Source organism: Bombyx mori, chromosome 19 (genome assembly GCF_030269925.1).
Source record: "Bombyx mori chromosome 19, ASM3026992v2".
NCBI classification, from domain to species: domain Eukaryota; kingdom Metazoa; phylum Arthropoda; class Insecta; order Lepidoptera; family Bombycidae; genus Bombyx; species Bombyx mori.
Genome location: NC_085125.1, coordinates 4,024,995 through 4,040,734, shown reverse-complemented (window position 1 = coordinate 4,040,734; position 15,740 = coordinate 4,024,995). Strand labels below are relative to the sequence as shown.

The 15,740-nt window shown below is 36.9% G+C and overlaps 2 protein-coding genes across 2 annotated transcripts in view; one reads left to right on the top strand and one right to left on the bottom strand.

The window, feature by feature from the left end:
- The window catches only part of LOC101736552 (A disintegrin and metalloproteinase with thrombospondin motifs 16), a 46,451-nt gene extending 41,456 nt beyond the window's left edge, over positions 1 to 4,995 (top strand). The window contains exons 15-19 of the mRNA XM_038017754.2: positions 199 to 370; positions 1,243 to 1,354; positions 3,307 to 3,455; positions 3,871 to 4,009; positions 4,351 to 4,995. Coding sequence (XP_037873682.1) covers positions 199 to 370; positions 1,243 to 1,354; positions 3,307 to 3,455; positions 3,871 to 4,009; positions 4,351 to 4,481 — 703 coding nt within the window. The 3' untranslated portion in view covers positions 4,482 to 4,995. The remainder of the gene's footprint in view (positions 1 to 198; positions 371 to 1,242; positions 1,355 to 3,306; positions 3,456 to 3,870; positions 4,010 to 4,350) is intronic.
- LOC101740343 (uncharacterized) lies at positions 4,216 to 14,098 on the bottom strand. Its single transcript, XM_038017755.2, has 10 exons — positions 13,788 to 14,098; positions 13,434 to 13,658; positions 12,591 to 12,777; positions 11,951 to 12,123; positions 10,912 to 11,022; positions 10,293 to 10,448; positions 8,465 to 8,642; positions 7,411 to 7,631; positions 6,335 to 6,500; positions 4,216 to 5,372 (listed from the first exon to the last, which is right to left on the bottom strand). The coding sequence occupies exons 1-10, from the start codon at positions 13,967 to 13,969 to the stop codon at positions 5,271 to 5,273; spliced, it is 1,701 nt and encodes a 566-aa protein (XP_037873683.1). The 5' UTR covers positions 13,970 to 14,098; the 3' UTR covers positions 4,216 to 5,270.
- Positions 14,099 to 15,740: the final 1,642 nt, after the last annotated feature.

Below are 15,740 nucleotides of genomic sequence, written 5' to 3'. Positions count from 1 at the left end.
ATAGACATATACAACGTTAATGCGCCACCCACCTTGAGATATAAGTTACATATAAGTAACAACAAGTATAGTTACAAATTAATTCAAAATAGAGTTTTTTCACATAGCAGATTTTGGTTTGACAGCGACGATATGCCATCGTTATTGGTCACTTGAACTTTGAAGTAATACTAAAACACGAGTTCGTCGGGTTGGCAGCGCTCGCGGCAAGTCGTCGGGTCCGTGGCGGCGCGCGGCCGAGTGGGTGGCGGCGAGCGGCTGCCACTACCACTGCATCGCGCCCGGCGCCGGCCTGCGCCTCGTGCGCGCCGCCGCCTCGCCGCGCACCTCCATACAGCTGTGCGCGCCCGCCGCCGCGCAGCCGCACCGGGTACGTCACCACTACCAAGGGTGGGATCTTTGGACTCTAGCTGAATCTTCTCACGAGAGCTGACAGATAGGGGGGTTATTACAGTCAACAGCAGCCCCCTAGAGCTGAATCCCCCCACGAGAGCTCCGTGCAGTAAAAGCGTTCACGCTATATGATACGGCTGCCTGAACGTCCAATTCCCGCTATAGACAGAAACCGGGAGAGTCAGGGAGGTTGTTGCGGTCGACAGTAGCCGGACCGGGTACCTAACGCTGTAAGGTCCTACTACTACGCCGAGTGGTATCTTTGGACTGGAGCTGAGTCTTCTCACGAGAGCACGAGGCGTTCATAGTATATGATACGGCTGCATGAATTAACGCAGTCAACATTACAACTAAACACGCGAGTCGATCCAAGCACGTGTGGCGCGCGGAGTCGTCCAGCCGAATCAGTACACACCATAGACAAAACACATTAGTTAAAGACTGATAAACAACACAAGCACTCAACAAAAATGTTTACGAGCGTCGGTCACTAGATGGCTTCGCTTCGATTAGTTTTTCATTGCTCCTGTAGATGGCAGTAACATATTACCTATCCTTTAAATTATTTTTGTTGAGGGATTTTGTCAAATTGATAAAATTTAGTCTATTCGTCTATAACAAATAAAGACTTATATGATTTTTATTTTATTTTCTTTGTTTAGTTATACAATAATTCAATTCCTTACCTTTAACGACATATATGTTTAGGGGCATCCGCTACAAGATGTCGCTAGTTTTCATACAAAAAAAATATCCCTCTTAAAGCATCGCAGTTTCCAGCCCTGGTACAGACTTTAGATTTAATTTGTATTCAGTAAATTAATTCTTTTAAATATTTTATTTGTCCAGGGTTGCACGCGAAGGAAGTCGCCGTACCAGTACGCAACAATGGTCTGCAGCAAATACAAAGAACGCGTCAGAAGATTATCAGGCCTCGGCATGCAGATATCGCCGGCTCTAGGTACCGACTGCTGGAATTATTATCTTAATTCATTATAGATTTGATATTTGCCCAAGAGTGAGACAATACAAGAGAGAGAGAGACTATGCTTTATTATACACAAAATAAATAAATAAATGCAAAACTTTAAATACCAACAAATATAATTGTCGATCTTATCGCTCCGATCCGAGAGCGATCTTTTCCAGACATACAGCCATTAGGTGGCCAAGAATCATTAGGAAACAAATTACACGCGGTGTACCTCTATGGATTGAAATATATATATATACAACATACAACGTATATGCATATATTTATAAACATATTTATAAATATATGCACAGTGTAATAATAATTTTGCCTCTTTACAATTAATAAATAATAGTTTAAAAAAACTAAAAAAATACATTTTTATAGAAAATCCAACTAAAAATCTATACATATAAATAAAATTGGAGTGTCTGTTTGTAACATTGAAATAACTGCTTTTTGCCACATGCATATGAATATATTATATACGGTACATACAACAAAATAACATTTTTTACAATTTTTGTCTGTCCGTCCGTCTGTCTATTTGTTCCGGCTAATCTCTGGAACGGCTGGACCGATTTGGACGAGACTTTCACTGATAGGTAGCTGATGATATAAGGAGTAGCTTAGGCTACTTTTTTTAGACTAGCTTCACCCCGCGGCGTCATCCGCGGTACGACAATAACTGCGGGTAACACTGCGGGACTCAGCTATCAATAATAGAAAATAAATTTTAATAAATTTGAATTAAAAAAAGTGTAAGAAAAAATGATCTTATTGTAAAAAAAGGGAGACACAGACTATATAGCAATAAGAAAAGTTTGACAATAACCAAATAATATTCATAGTGCGTGTCAAATACATGGTAGTGGGTGTAATGTTTTTTTATTGATTTAGTGTATTGCTAATGCATAATTAAAAAAATATATTAGCATTCTGCACTCTTTCTCTATATTCTCTGTAAGTGTGAGATATTTCATACTCAATATAGAATATATTATAATTTATAATTTATATTCCACTGTCCGCGCAATTTTCGTAAAAAGCGGCACAAAGTTTTTGTTTCACGTATTCATTTTTTTTATTGCTTAGATGGGTGGACGAGCTCACAGCCCACCTGGTGTTAAGTGGTTACTGGAGCCCATTACAACGCCCCAACCTTCAAACCGAAACGCATTACTGCTTTACGGCAGAAATAAGCGGGGTGGTGGTAGTAATGATGGATCCACCAGTAATGGATTTTTATTACACGATGTTATCCCTTCAACGTGGAAGTCAATCGTGAACATTTGTCAACGACGTATTTTTATTAAAAAAATTGGTACCTCTCAGCAGAATTCGAACACCGTTGCATCGCTATATACGAATGCACCGGACGTCTTATCCTTTAGGCCACGACGCCTTCGATATATATAGTGCTCCTTAACCAAGTTACAAGTTCAGAATCATTACGAAAATGAGGCTTTAGTAACATTTGGTTGGGTTCTTCAATAAAATACTGATGTTATATTAGGCATTTATTGCACACCTTGCTTAGCTGGCGGTAGGCGAACGACTACCCTCGCAGGAGCGTCGCCTGACATCGCACATACATACATGTCATATTGCAATATGCAACATTGCATATCGACGCTTGAAAGGCAAACGTGACTAAGCGACAATGTGTGAACTTTACAGTAGACTAATTTAAAGTTGAAATACCTGAAAAAAATTATATTTTAACGAATCTAGCTGTAGGATTGAAATGATTTTAATAGACTTAGAAATATATATTTTTTTGCGCATCGAATATGGTTATTGCCTATCATTTATGTATAAGCAGTTATTGTCGCTTAGTTACGTTTGCCTTTCAAGCGTCGATATTATCTACACCACAAGGCCTTCTTTGTTTGGATAATGTCAGTAATATCGTGTCTATGTTGGTGTCGTGGCTACAGAGGACCCGGACCGGCCGTGCCGCATCGCGTGCCAGGACGAGCGCGTCGCGCACCGCTTCTACTTGGTCAACGGGCACGAGGGCTGGTTCCCGCTGGGCACGGCCTGCGGGCACAACAACGCCTCCTACTGCGTCAGCGGGAAGTGCTTGGTGAGATTAATATTTTTATAGAAGTTAAACTTCTAATGCGACTTCTAACAAGGTTGCGTTTTTTTGTTCTACCTATGCTGATAGCCTTGAGAAGTTATTTCAGCTTCACCCTAACGTGTGTAGGTGAGCTCACGGGGCTCTAACCTGACGTCACTAACACTAGTCCTAGCAAGAGCCGTGCTTCGTAGAATCTACCACTGGATCGAAAACGCGACCCACTGAGAAGATCCGGCGAGAAACTCAGTGGGTTCTGCTGTAAAAACTGAGACCTTGCAACTTATATCTCAAAGTGGGTGGCGGCATTTAGGTTGTAGATGCCATGGGTTCCGGCAACCACTTAACACCAGGTGGACCGTGAGCTCGTCCACCTATCTCCTTTCCTATCAATATCGTTTACAAAATTCGACTACAACAGGAGTTCGGCGGAGACAACACCCCGGTCCCGGAGACGGTGTACGCGCTGCCGCTGCTGCCGCGCCGCGTCACCCGCAGCCTCACCGCGCGGATCGACGTCTCGCACCTCGACGACCTCATCACCGCGCTCAACCTCACACGTGCGTATCTATCCCGTTGCCTATCTTTAAAAAAAATACTACTACTACTATGACTCTATAATATACTAATAGCTACCTTTATATGTACCGGTTATGTGATAACACTTAGAACTCATGTCTCAAGACGGACAAATAATTTAATATTATTTCTGCGTTGAATAAAATTTGAAGAATTAGGAAGAAACATTAAATAAAAACTACATATATACATGAATTAAAAATTTAAGTGAACATTCTAAACTCTAAACTGTTTCTACACTTTAATTATTCATAATTTTATGTAAATTTGAAGTACAAAGTGAATATTTTACTAATGAAAACTAATTGAATTCAACAAACAGATACCCCGGAGGCTCACATAACGTACTACGACAGTATACCAGACAACGTCGAAGTGGACTTCAACAATCCCATACACATATCTCCGGAGGACACGTTATTGAGGAAAAAACAGAGACCGACGTGGGACTGAATAATTCATCTCAACTGAATATTTTGTCATTAAAATTATACGGGACCATGATTATATTAATGTCCAATCTGAAGTGGTCTGTTGCAAAAAGAAAGAAAAACTCTACCACCTGCCTCTCTCTGTCTCTTTCACACACCCGCCCTTTATAGTTTCAGATCACATCTCCTAAGTAATGCAAACTATATTGAAATAGTAGAAAAAATACACAGTTCACCAAATAAAGTTCACCTTCGGTTAAAAAATTTACAATATTTAATCATGTTTTTCTTATTTTTGTTAAATAACAACTTTGAGGGGAGCAACAATTAAAATACACTTATTAAGACTTAATAAATAATAGTCCCAAACAGAACAAGACCATTTCATTTTGTAATTTTTTTTGATTAGGAATGTTATATAACTCGAGTCAATGCATGACAATTATTGTGATAATTTTTTTTGTAAATTATAACTTTGTTTTATATTGTTTTTGTTAAGTAAGTTAGTGAAAATATACAATTTTCTACAAACAAAAGAGTTTTCATTATATCTTCATGATTAGTGGTCCGTGTTAGATTCAGCAAAGCACTGCTCTTGCTAGTGCTAATTTTAGCAATTCTCTGAGGTTGAGCGGAATTAAATTAAATTAACAATTTTGTTTTTCCTTTGATGTGTCCCCAATCGGCCGGATTCCTTTTGTTTGTTTTAACTTTATTTTATACAAAAGTTTAGGTCTTTTATTTATGGATTGAGGCACTACGATGTCTGCTGGATCAGCTAGTATGTGATGCAAATAGACGGGTTATTCAGTCACGTGTACTTTCCGCTTTGTACGCCTTTAATGACGGACATTAGTTTTGACGGATCGGTCAGGAACCACTGCCACAGTTTCCGTAGCTGATTGTCGCTGTTCTGAAAATTAAAATTATTGTTTTAAAACGAGTACGTGTCCGCCATTTAAATACACATTTCATTTTGTTGACTTATTACAGTGAACCAACCACACACAAACATTAGGCAAATTTTAATTCAATGTGACAACACAGACTGACTGCGTGGGGGATAGGTAGGGTAGTGACACCTACTCGTGTGGGCTTACTAACGCCCTAGTCCCAGTAATATGCACAATATATCCGACTACTTTGGATTGAGGCAAACGTTAGCTAGGCTTTATAGATGAGAGCCTACAAACTATACCGTTCCTGGGTAGCAACACTCGCCAAGTATAAACCTTGAAAACACATTAAATAAAATCTATTGGTCTTCCTTATCGTAAAAAACAATAGCTAGCTAGTAAACAATAGCTGTTTAGTCAGAAGAAAAAAAAACCCATCAAAACCATAACCTCTAAAAGTTAAGTAACAAGTAGTTTTATTTTGTTGTATATTTTCATTTATCCAGGGTATGGTCAGCCTGGTAACTGGTGGAGTTTCTGGGTGAGGTAGGGCTAGTATAAATACACACCACTTATTTTATTATTATTGACACTGTAGACCAGCGGTCGGGGAACCGAGGTAAATTACCCCAAATGGGGTAAAATGAAATTTTGAGGGGTAAAAATGAAACTTTTTTGAATATCTTTTTTGAATATAATCTTTAAATTTTTAGTTATTGTTTTCTTTTCAAAATTATCATGAGGGCTATATTAAGAAAGATACTAAAAAGAAGTGATTTCGTTTTTCCCCATGGGGTAATATCAACTTGCACAAAAGTATTTTGGGGTAATAATTAAAAAAGTTCCCCGACCGCTGCTGTAGACAGACGAGTATACAGTCTACCCGACAGTGAGTGGTCACTGGGGATAATAATCGTGTTCAGGTCACACCAGGCCGCTGTCTATAGTGATATTTCTTTCTTTTCCAACATAAATGTACCTTGATCGAGTTAAACTTCGCACTGGCAGCCAGTATCCTGGTGTCTGTCTTGCTCATCTCGTGTTCGAGTTGGTGTGCGAGGGCAGCTACGGTTTTGTCCGTACTGCTGGGTTGTTTAGTGCAGCCGTCCCAGATGTAATCCACTAGCGGTCGCATTGACTGTTCACTGTGAAAAACAGAACTTCATCACAATAGCATTGGTTCGTCAAAAAGGTTTTATGTGGAAAAGTATGTATGTATTGTGTATTCAAATTGAATAAATTGGAATTATCTTTTTGTCTTATTAATAACACTAAAAACTATTGATGACGTTTATACCGAAAGAGCACTTGACATAATTGTGATTAAAGATGTAAGGTTTATTAAAATATGGATATAGAATAATATATTTTTTCAAAATGGATGAATGGTTTAAATATTCTTGTTGCTTATACAAAATTTATATTATATTTATTATGTGCTTTGTTATATAAAAAATAATTTAGGTGATGTGAAAGTAAATTGATTTTGCTGATATTTATTCTGAGGTGAAACGATATTAAGATTAAATAAAATAATGTCCCAATAAAACTGTGGGAATTTCCTGTAGCTTTAATGAACTTCTTGGGAGAATCCAAGAAGGCATGTGTAGTGACTTCGTTAATATTTCTGCATGGTTTTGTACTTTCACAGATGCTAAATGGTAACAACGTAATACTTATTACATTTTTAAATTCGACGAAATGTTAAACTAACAAAATAAGTCTCACAACTAAACTCCTTGGGACTACTTAAAAAAATTCTTCTTTAAAAAGTATTGCCATCACAAAAGTCACGAAAAGAAAAACTTATTTTAAGCAACTTCGTCAACAATATAAGCAAAAAAAATATTACAACATTTATTTTAATGAATTACTCTTCATGAAAATATTGAAAAAAAAAAAAAAAAAACATCAAAATAGGCCGTTATTTTAATACAATTGAGAATCTTGCCTCTTGTTTTAATATAGACAGTGAGTTTCACCTCTGGAACTTATGTCTTAAAATGCAGCTCCAATCTAAGTGACGCAATAAAAAAATAAAAAAACCATACTCACATTTCTCTTAATTTTTCTTCTCTTACTCTAAAACCATCTTCGATACCTTCTTTAGCTTCCTTGATGTCTCTTTCAAGATCGTTATAGCTTTTCACAAGGATCATTACATTCGTCGTTGGTTCGATACCCAGTACAGTGCATAGTGATGTTAATAAAACATCTGAATGTTCTAGTTTCTGCTCGCACGAGGCTTGTTCTCTGCATATTTCGTTCATTGAACACTAAAAAATAATACATATAAATTAATATAATGTTTTCACATTAATATCATCATTGGTGGAATGACAGTCTGCGATCTATAAATAATAGAGAATTGTTAACGTCGTTGATTAATACCTGCTAGTTATTAGTAATTATTAAGGCTGTTTAGTTTCCGTTACAATTTTTGAAGTCAAACTTCTTAAGCCGAGTTGAGAGTAAAATTTAAACGGCTAGAGGCAAAACATAAAATTTAGGAAGAGCGAGAGTGAGAAAATAGATCGTACGTCTCGCGAACCACTCGATCATTTCTCTTACGCACAATATTCCCTATTACAAGAGAAATTTTATTTAAGGATGAAAAATGAACCACTTCTTTCACGTGCACCAAGTTGCATGTGCACCATTTTTTAAGCTATTGCATAGCTTTTATCGCGGCGACCGAATCAAGAAATTCCGTAACGTAAATAAAACCTAACACCCCCCACTCCGCCTACCATGTAGGTCGCGTTCAATACATTCACACGTTGCGCTTGTGTAGTGTTTGTGAATAAGCGCGGCGTGACGTCGCACTGCATGCGCATCCTGAAAAGTCTGCCCATCTCTCTCTCACGCGGTCTAGCTTATGAGTGTGAAGGGGTCAGTTAATGTTTTGCTTTTGTTAATATTTATAAATATAGTGTGGTCTTATTATTGTTTTAATATTACATTTTTATTGTATAATTATAATTGTATAAGTTGTATAAAAAATGCTATGCAATAGCTTTACCGCGGCAGTCTCCGAGTGCCACACATGTTTTATTTTTTATGAAAACTATACAGCACGTGTTAGCTTAATACAACAACAAGTACTCACGATCCTGCTGGTGACCGCATCGTTTTCATCGAGCACGTATTGCTTGAGTTGAGCGGCGAAGAGCAGAAACTCTTCGATGTTGTGCAATTCGTGTCGGAGGGCGCTGTACAGTACTTTATCCAGGACCAGTGCGTGCTGCGTCGTGTCCAGCAAGTACGCGAGATCGTTGCTGACTTCTCTGAAATATCGTTTTTATTTTATTTTTTTATTGCTTAGATGGGTGGACGAGCTCACAGCCCACCCGGTGTTAAGTAGTTACTGGAGCCCATAGACAACGTAAATGCGCCACCCACCTTGAGATATAAGTGCTAAGGTCTCAAGTATAGTTACAACGGCTACCCCACCTTTCACACCGAAACGCATTACTGCTTCACGGCAGAAATAGGCGGGGTGGTGGTACCTACCCGTGCGGACTTATAAGAGGTCTTACCACCTGTTTCCTATCGTCTTTTCGCATTAAAAGTGTACAATTTCATACATAATTTTATCTTACTTTAAAAGACAGATAATATAACTGGTAAAAAATAAAAATAAACGTTGCAAAGATGATTAATATTAAAAAGATCACATGTTACACTTTTAAAACACTCTCCTATAAAATTATTAAGTTTTGAGATTATACAGTTTTAATGAGAGAAGACGATATGTCCGGTAAGAAAACATTCTATATCGAAAAAAATTAAATGAATAAAGTTGATTATTGTTTTGGACTCCTCCGGGATTGGCCGGTAGGTGATAGGTTTATTGAATGAAAAAGTTAACTGTCACACGATAGGAATATTATTTGTTCATTTATAAAAACGAGTAACAAGCAAAAACATGAACTTTAATGTTTACTGCTTACAACATTAATTTCCAAAGAAAATTTTAGTGATGTTACTTTTAGCACTGGAATGAAATAACCTCAAATCTATTTACTGGTGGTAGGATCTCTTGTGAGTTCGCGCGGGTAGGTACCACCGCCCTGCTTATTTCTGCCGTGAAGCAGTAATGCGTTCCGGTTTGAAGGGTGGGGCAGCCGTTGTAACTATACTTGAGAACTTAGAACTTATAAGTTATAGTGAGATATATCTCAAGGTGGGTGGCGCATTTACGTTGTAGATGTCTATGGGCTCCAGTAACCACTTAACACCAGGTGGGCTGTGAGCTCGTCAATCCATCTAAGCAATAAATAAATAAAATCGGGTGCTTTTGCCCTTCTTTCAACATGGCTTGATAGAAATCGAACGAAACAGATTCGTTGCTTACTAAGGCAATGGGTTCGTTCGGTCCCTTTGAGAGCTGATATCCATGAAGGAACGTGTCAACTCACTACCAAGACGAATGTGGTAGTACAATAAAGAAATTTCTTCTTCTTCTTCTTATCAACTAACAGACGTCCACTGCTGGACATAGGCCTGCCCCAAGCCTCGCCACAAAGACCGGTCCTGCGCTGCCGGCATCCAGCGGATCCCCGCGAACCTCAATAGATCGTCGGTCCATCTTGTGGGAGGCCTACCAAACCTTCTGGCCGTGTGGTGTCGGCCTCGAAAAAGAATAACACATCCCCTTTTACTCCCGTGGGTGTCGTAAGAGGCGACTAAGGGATTATCCCGAGAATGGGCAGTAGCGTTCTCCGAGTATCATATGCTCCGAGTATGGTATGCGTGACCCCCCCCCCCCCCCCGCCCTCCGCAAATAAAAACTGGCCCCCAGTCCCCGAGAGCTCCGCTATTCCTGGATACGGTAGCGGTCAAGGTAACGGCGGGGCAGGGGGTGCTAAGAATATCCGGCAGAGATTCGGCTACCATAAAAAAAATATCTAGCATTGTTAAAAATCTTTACTTACTCTCTTATAGCTAACGCAGCGTTCAGTGCAGTTTCTTCAACAATACGGGTGCGGTCTTCGACAAATTCTTTGATAGCGTTCTCTATTTGGAGATTTATGATTCCTTCTTCTTGTTCTAGAAGTTGGACTGCTGTTTGAGCTTCCAGTATGTTCATGCTAAAATATAACATTTACATTTAGTGTGACGGTTAGGTTTAGTTCGCGCACACAATCCCGCCGAGTTTTATGTATTCGACGGTTATTAAGATTGACAGTCGAAAGCGAGTCGTGTGGATTTTTTAGTGTGTCTCATTGCAAAAGAACCCACTGAGTTTCTCGTCGAATCTTGTGTGGTTCGCGTTTCCGACTTGATGGTAATTCTTCGCAGGATTACTCTTGCTAGGGCCAGCGTTAGCAACATCAGGTTTGAGCCCCGTGAGCTCACTTACACGTTAAGGTGAAGCTGAAATAGCATCTCAAGGCTATCAGCATAGGTAAAAAAATTATTAAAAAAATGCAAAAGAAATTGACTAGATTAATGCGTTGTTAAAGTCATACGATTTTCAAGAAATTTTAATAACACAATGAGTTACGCAGACCAATATAAATAAAAATTCATAGATATAAAATTTTTATGTACCTGAGTTGATTTGAATGTGGGTTGTTGTAGTTTGCGACTAATTCTAATTTTGCTTGTTCACCACACAATTCTGCTTTTGAATCAATATATTCAGACAGAGCTTCCGAAAGTCTGAAAGATTACGAAAGTAGTTAAGTCCAATAGTTTTTGGCATAAACTCCCCTCCACTGTGTTTTGCTAGCGTTATGACATGTCCGTCTTCAAACTAAGCTTGCGGAGAGAACTTAATGGTATGTAGCTGCTTGGTTCTGTCCCTGGCATTGCTGACGTCCATGAGCGACGATAACCACTTGCCGTCAGGTGGGCCGTATGCTCGTCTGCCTACAAAGGCAATAATAAAAATAAAAAAGATTAAATGAAAAGTATAAGGGGACTCTGTTACATTTATACCAAGTCAGAAAAGCATTCCCGTAACATTTCACCTAACATGTAATAGTTCTATTTCACAGTGAAATTTACAGGTATTGGAGTATTCAACTACTGTAGTTGCAAATACAACTTCATGGCACAAGATTTATCTCAAATTACAATTTTGAGAAGAGATTTCATTTACGCTACGGGCCCTTATCTTGTATGTTAGTTTTTAGGAAAACTTTGAAAGCTTTCAAATCAGTTATTTTTTGTAATTATGCAAAAGCTGCTAAGAAGATGTTCCAGATATAGACTGTCACTGAAAATCCGAACTGCTCTAATGACAATGTCAAGAGAATCAAAAAATACATTCAGATCATTGATCTAGCCTTTTTTCAGTATCGGTGAGCATTAAACATAATGAAAACTATAATAATTTTACAATTTACTGTGACATCTGCATTCTGAAAACTGAAAAGAAATTGACACATGGGAAATATTATCATGACAATAGAAAATTTTAGTAGTTTCCATTATCATTGATGTAGTTAGTAAAAGCACCTACTTGATGGAAGATCTTCACTTTCTAGTGATTCTAATGTTCCTATAGCTCTTTAATTTACATTCGGAGAATGCAGCAATTGTCCTTTAAGGAAATAGTTAATAGATTCGTGAAAAATTTACATACCGCCTCTCCATGTTCTTAGCTTGACTAAGTACTTCGTTATCATAATTTTTGCTTTCATTCTGTTTAAGATCGAATTTCTTACTGACATACAAATCAAAGTGGGATAGGTAAAGCTCTTGCAATTGTTTGTATTGATCGAACGGACCAAAAGTAAAGTAATTTGGTGCTGTATCCTGCAAAGCATGCATAAAATAATAAATTTTAAGATGTATGTATATTTTTATGGCTTTAAAGTTCAGCTTGTCTTAGTGTGGTTTGTAGAATGGCTGTTCTATCCTTCAACCTTCTTCCTTCATATAAATATGACTGGTATGATTAAGAATATTTCTTGGTTTTATAAGAAACTAGCAACACGCCCTCGGTTCGCTTCGGAAAGTGTTATTTATTATTGATTTCTTCACTATTTAATTGATGTTATTATACATATAAACCTTCCTCTTCAATCATTCTATCTATTAAAAAAACGCATCAAAATCCGTTCCATAGTTTTAAAGATTTAAGCATACATAGGGACAAAGAAAGCAACATTGTTTTATACTATGTAGTGATTTAAGAGATATCCCAAGATATATGAATACTATAGAGAGAGAGGTAGGAAAACCACTAAATATTTGATGTTTTAAATACTTTAAAGCTATACCTTTTCACCACAGTTCCCATAAACATCCATTGTGTTGCCAACCACTTCAATAACTGCACTGGTCATATCTTCCACTTCATCAGCGAGCCTAATGCATTCTTGAGCTAGAGACTTCTCTTCATCACAGATTTGCTGCTGTGCCGCGTTTAGCTTTGTGATTTCCAAATTAAGCTGTTCATTTATACCTCTAAAAATAGTAATAAACTGTTGGAGTCATAGACACAGAGAGCAAACTATGATATAATACAAATAGTACAATACAATATTTAGACTTCTATATATGAGGCCTATAAAATCAAAGGCAGCTAAACGCCATAATGTCGTAAAATGGATTAACAATGGCGCTATCTTGTTTAGTTAGTTGGACACGCTTTAATGTTTTCATATTATAACAAATGCAGCTAAATCTCTAACAAATTCAGTTCAAAAATTTTATTTTTACTCTGTACCAAGTACTAATAAATGAAGTTTTATCATTTAAAATTCAGATTATTAGTAATATTCTCATTCTTTATAAATCTGCTTTAAAATAAAGAATATCATAGTTATCCGAACAACTTTATTTTAGCGTGTTGCTAACACTGGCTCTAGCAAGAGTAGTACTTCGATGGATCGGGAGGATCTGTAATGACGTGTTTAGGGCCGATTTTTGTAGTGTACCTGAATATTTGACAGACTTGGATTTAGCTGCCTTTGATTTTATAGACCTTATATGTCTTTATTATTTAAAATTTAATATAGTGCTAGTTATTGTCTTTAACATCTATGACTTTTGGAAAGCTTCAGTTAGTTACACAATATAAATTTGATTAAAAAAATATCCACAAATGGTACTTTACATACTCTTTTTGCTTTATCAGATCTTTGACAATTCTCTCGTGTTTGGCCAGTAAGTTAAATTTTTCCTTTTGCATTTCTATGTCCTGCTTCATTTCTGCTAAAGCATCTACATCTCCTGGAAGACATATTCCAGGATACTGACTTTGGATCAAAGAGATGCTTTCATCAACTTCATTTTGTGAAAGAACATTATCTTTGTGTACATTCCGCTTTTGAATTTCTTCGAATCTGGAAATGTGATATTTTAATTTGAAAACACCGATTCAGGCAAAGTAGAAATATTGCCTCTTTTTTTTTTTTTTTTTGTGAACGTTGAATGTTTTGAACGTAAATAAATAATATTTGATAATTAAGTACCTTCGTTTCTCTGTTTCACTTAATACATTATTATAGTCTAAATGGTAGTACATCCATTCTAAAGCTGAAGCAAATTCAGAATTGTTTAGCATCCATTCAAATGACTGGTTTCGAGTATCCACCCCAAGTGTACGGAGAAATGGTATAAATTCCTTGTCACTAAGCTTATCTAACGCATTCATTTTTGTCTGAAATTGCCTAAATATATGTTATTAACATTGGAGAGAACCGAAAATCTCTACAAATTCATAACAGACGTTTAATTTGAATTTAAAATTTCGGGACTTGTCATATTGTCAAACTATTTTTTACTGTAATCGTCCATCGAACAGGCAAAAGGAACATTGCCTGCGCGGCCAAATATTTTTTGACAACGGTTGAAACCTGATGTTGTATGAGAAGTAAAATTAAATGTAGTTAATTTTAGGATAAAATGAAACAGCATTAAGTAAGACGAGTTAAGCGAATGTATGTATTCATGAGATATGATGGAATTAAGTCTTTGTAAAATGACTGGTATTTGCTGAAACTACAAATGATTATTGGAAAATATCACCAAAACCTCTCTCAAAGTTGTTGTGACCTAAAAGTATAAGACGCCCGGTGCATTCCTATTAAGTGATGCAAGAATTTCAGTGTTTAAATTCCTCAGGCAGGTACTAGCTTTTCTAATGAAATACGTGCTTAGCACTTGTTCACGAATGACTTCCGATGGAGGAATAGCATCGTGTAATAAACATCAAAACCCGCAATTTGTGTAGTGATTGATGGTAGGGCGTTTTGTGAGCCCGAACGGGTAGGTACCATTATCACCCCCGCCAATTTCCGCCCTGAAGCAGTTGTGCGTTTCAGTTTGAAGGTAACTGTTTTACTATAAAACTCAGAGTTTACAATATAAGAAATGCTCGAAGAGCACAAAATCTCGTATTCCCTTCTAAAATTCATAAATATTTTTTTCGAATCAGTGGGAAATCACAGAACTTCAGTTTACGTTTTAGGTGCAACATATTGGAGTTTAAACGACTAAAATTCATGCTGGTCAATAGCCCAGGTCCGAGACTGGGACTTGAGAATGATAATATAAGCATCTCAAAGGGGACGGCCCATTTCAGGCCCAAAGCGGACAATAGATTAGAGAAAAAATACTTAGTGCATTAATTTTGTCATAAATAAATATGCTTTTACTTTCTTCCAAATAAGCGCCACTACAGTTTACAATAAGTAGTTTAAAAAAAGTAACTCTATTGAAAAAAACAAGAATTTTATTTTTGCGGGAAAAATATTGCCAACTTCAAAACCTTTTACGTATTAAGTAACATTTTAAGTATATAAAAAAACATATAAATAAATCATTTTAAATATTATCATTAATCAATCGATTTTAATCGATTTTAAGCACATAAAATAACATCAAAGACATACCCATTGGACTTTAACTTGTTACTATACTTGAGACCTTAGAACTTATATCTCAAGGTGGGTGGCGCATTTACGTTGTGGATGTTTGTGGGCTCCAGTAACCACTTAACACCAGGGTGGCTGTGAGATCGTCCACCCATCTAAGCAATAAAAAAAAACTTAACTTGTATTGTTATTTAAATATGTACAACTAAAACAAAAACATAAAAAATAAAATATAATGTGTACTCGTAAAAAAAAGGTTAAGAAATAAATCCAATATCGGTTATTTAAAAAAATGATCGATATATGAATTTCATGTAATTATTTTTCTTTATACTGACAACACTGATTTTAATCTGACTGACTGACACTTCGCTTGCTGCTTGTGCTTGCGTTCAAAATGGATGTGTTTTGATTTTTCTTCGATTTATTTTGCTTTTATCAATAACGTTTCATACTACGGCTGAAAACCATTGTGTGAATTGTGGTTTTAACCTGACCGAGATTTAAAACCGTGTATATGCTCTCCTGTGCTATTTTTAGATGATTTAC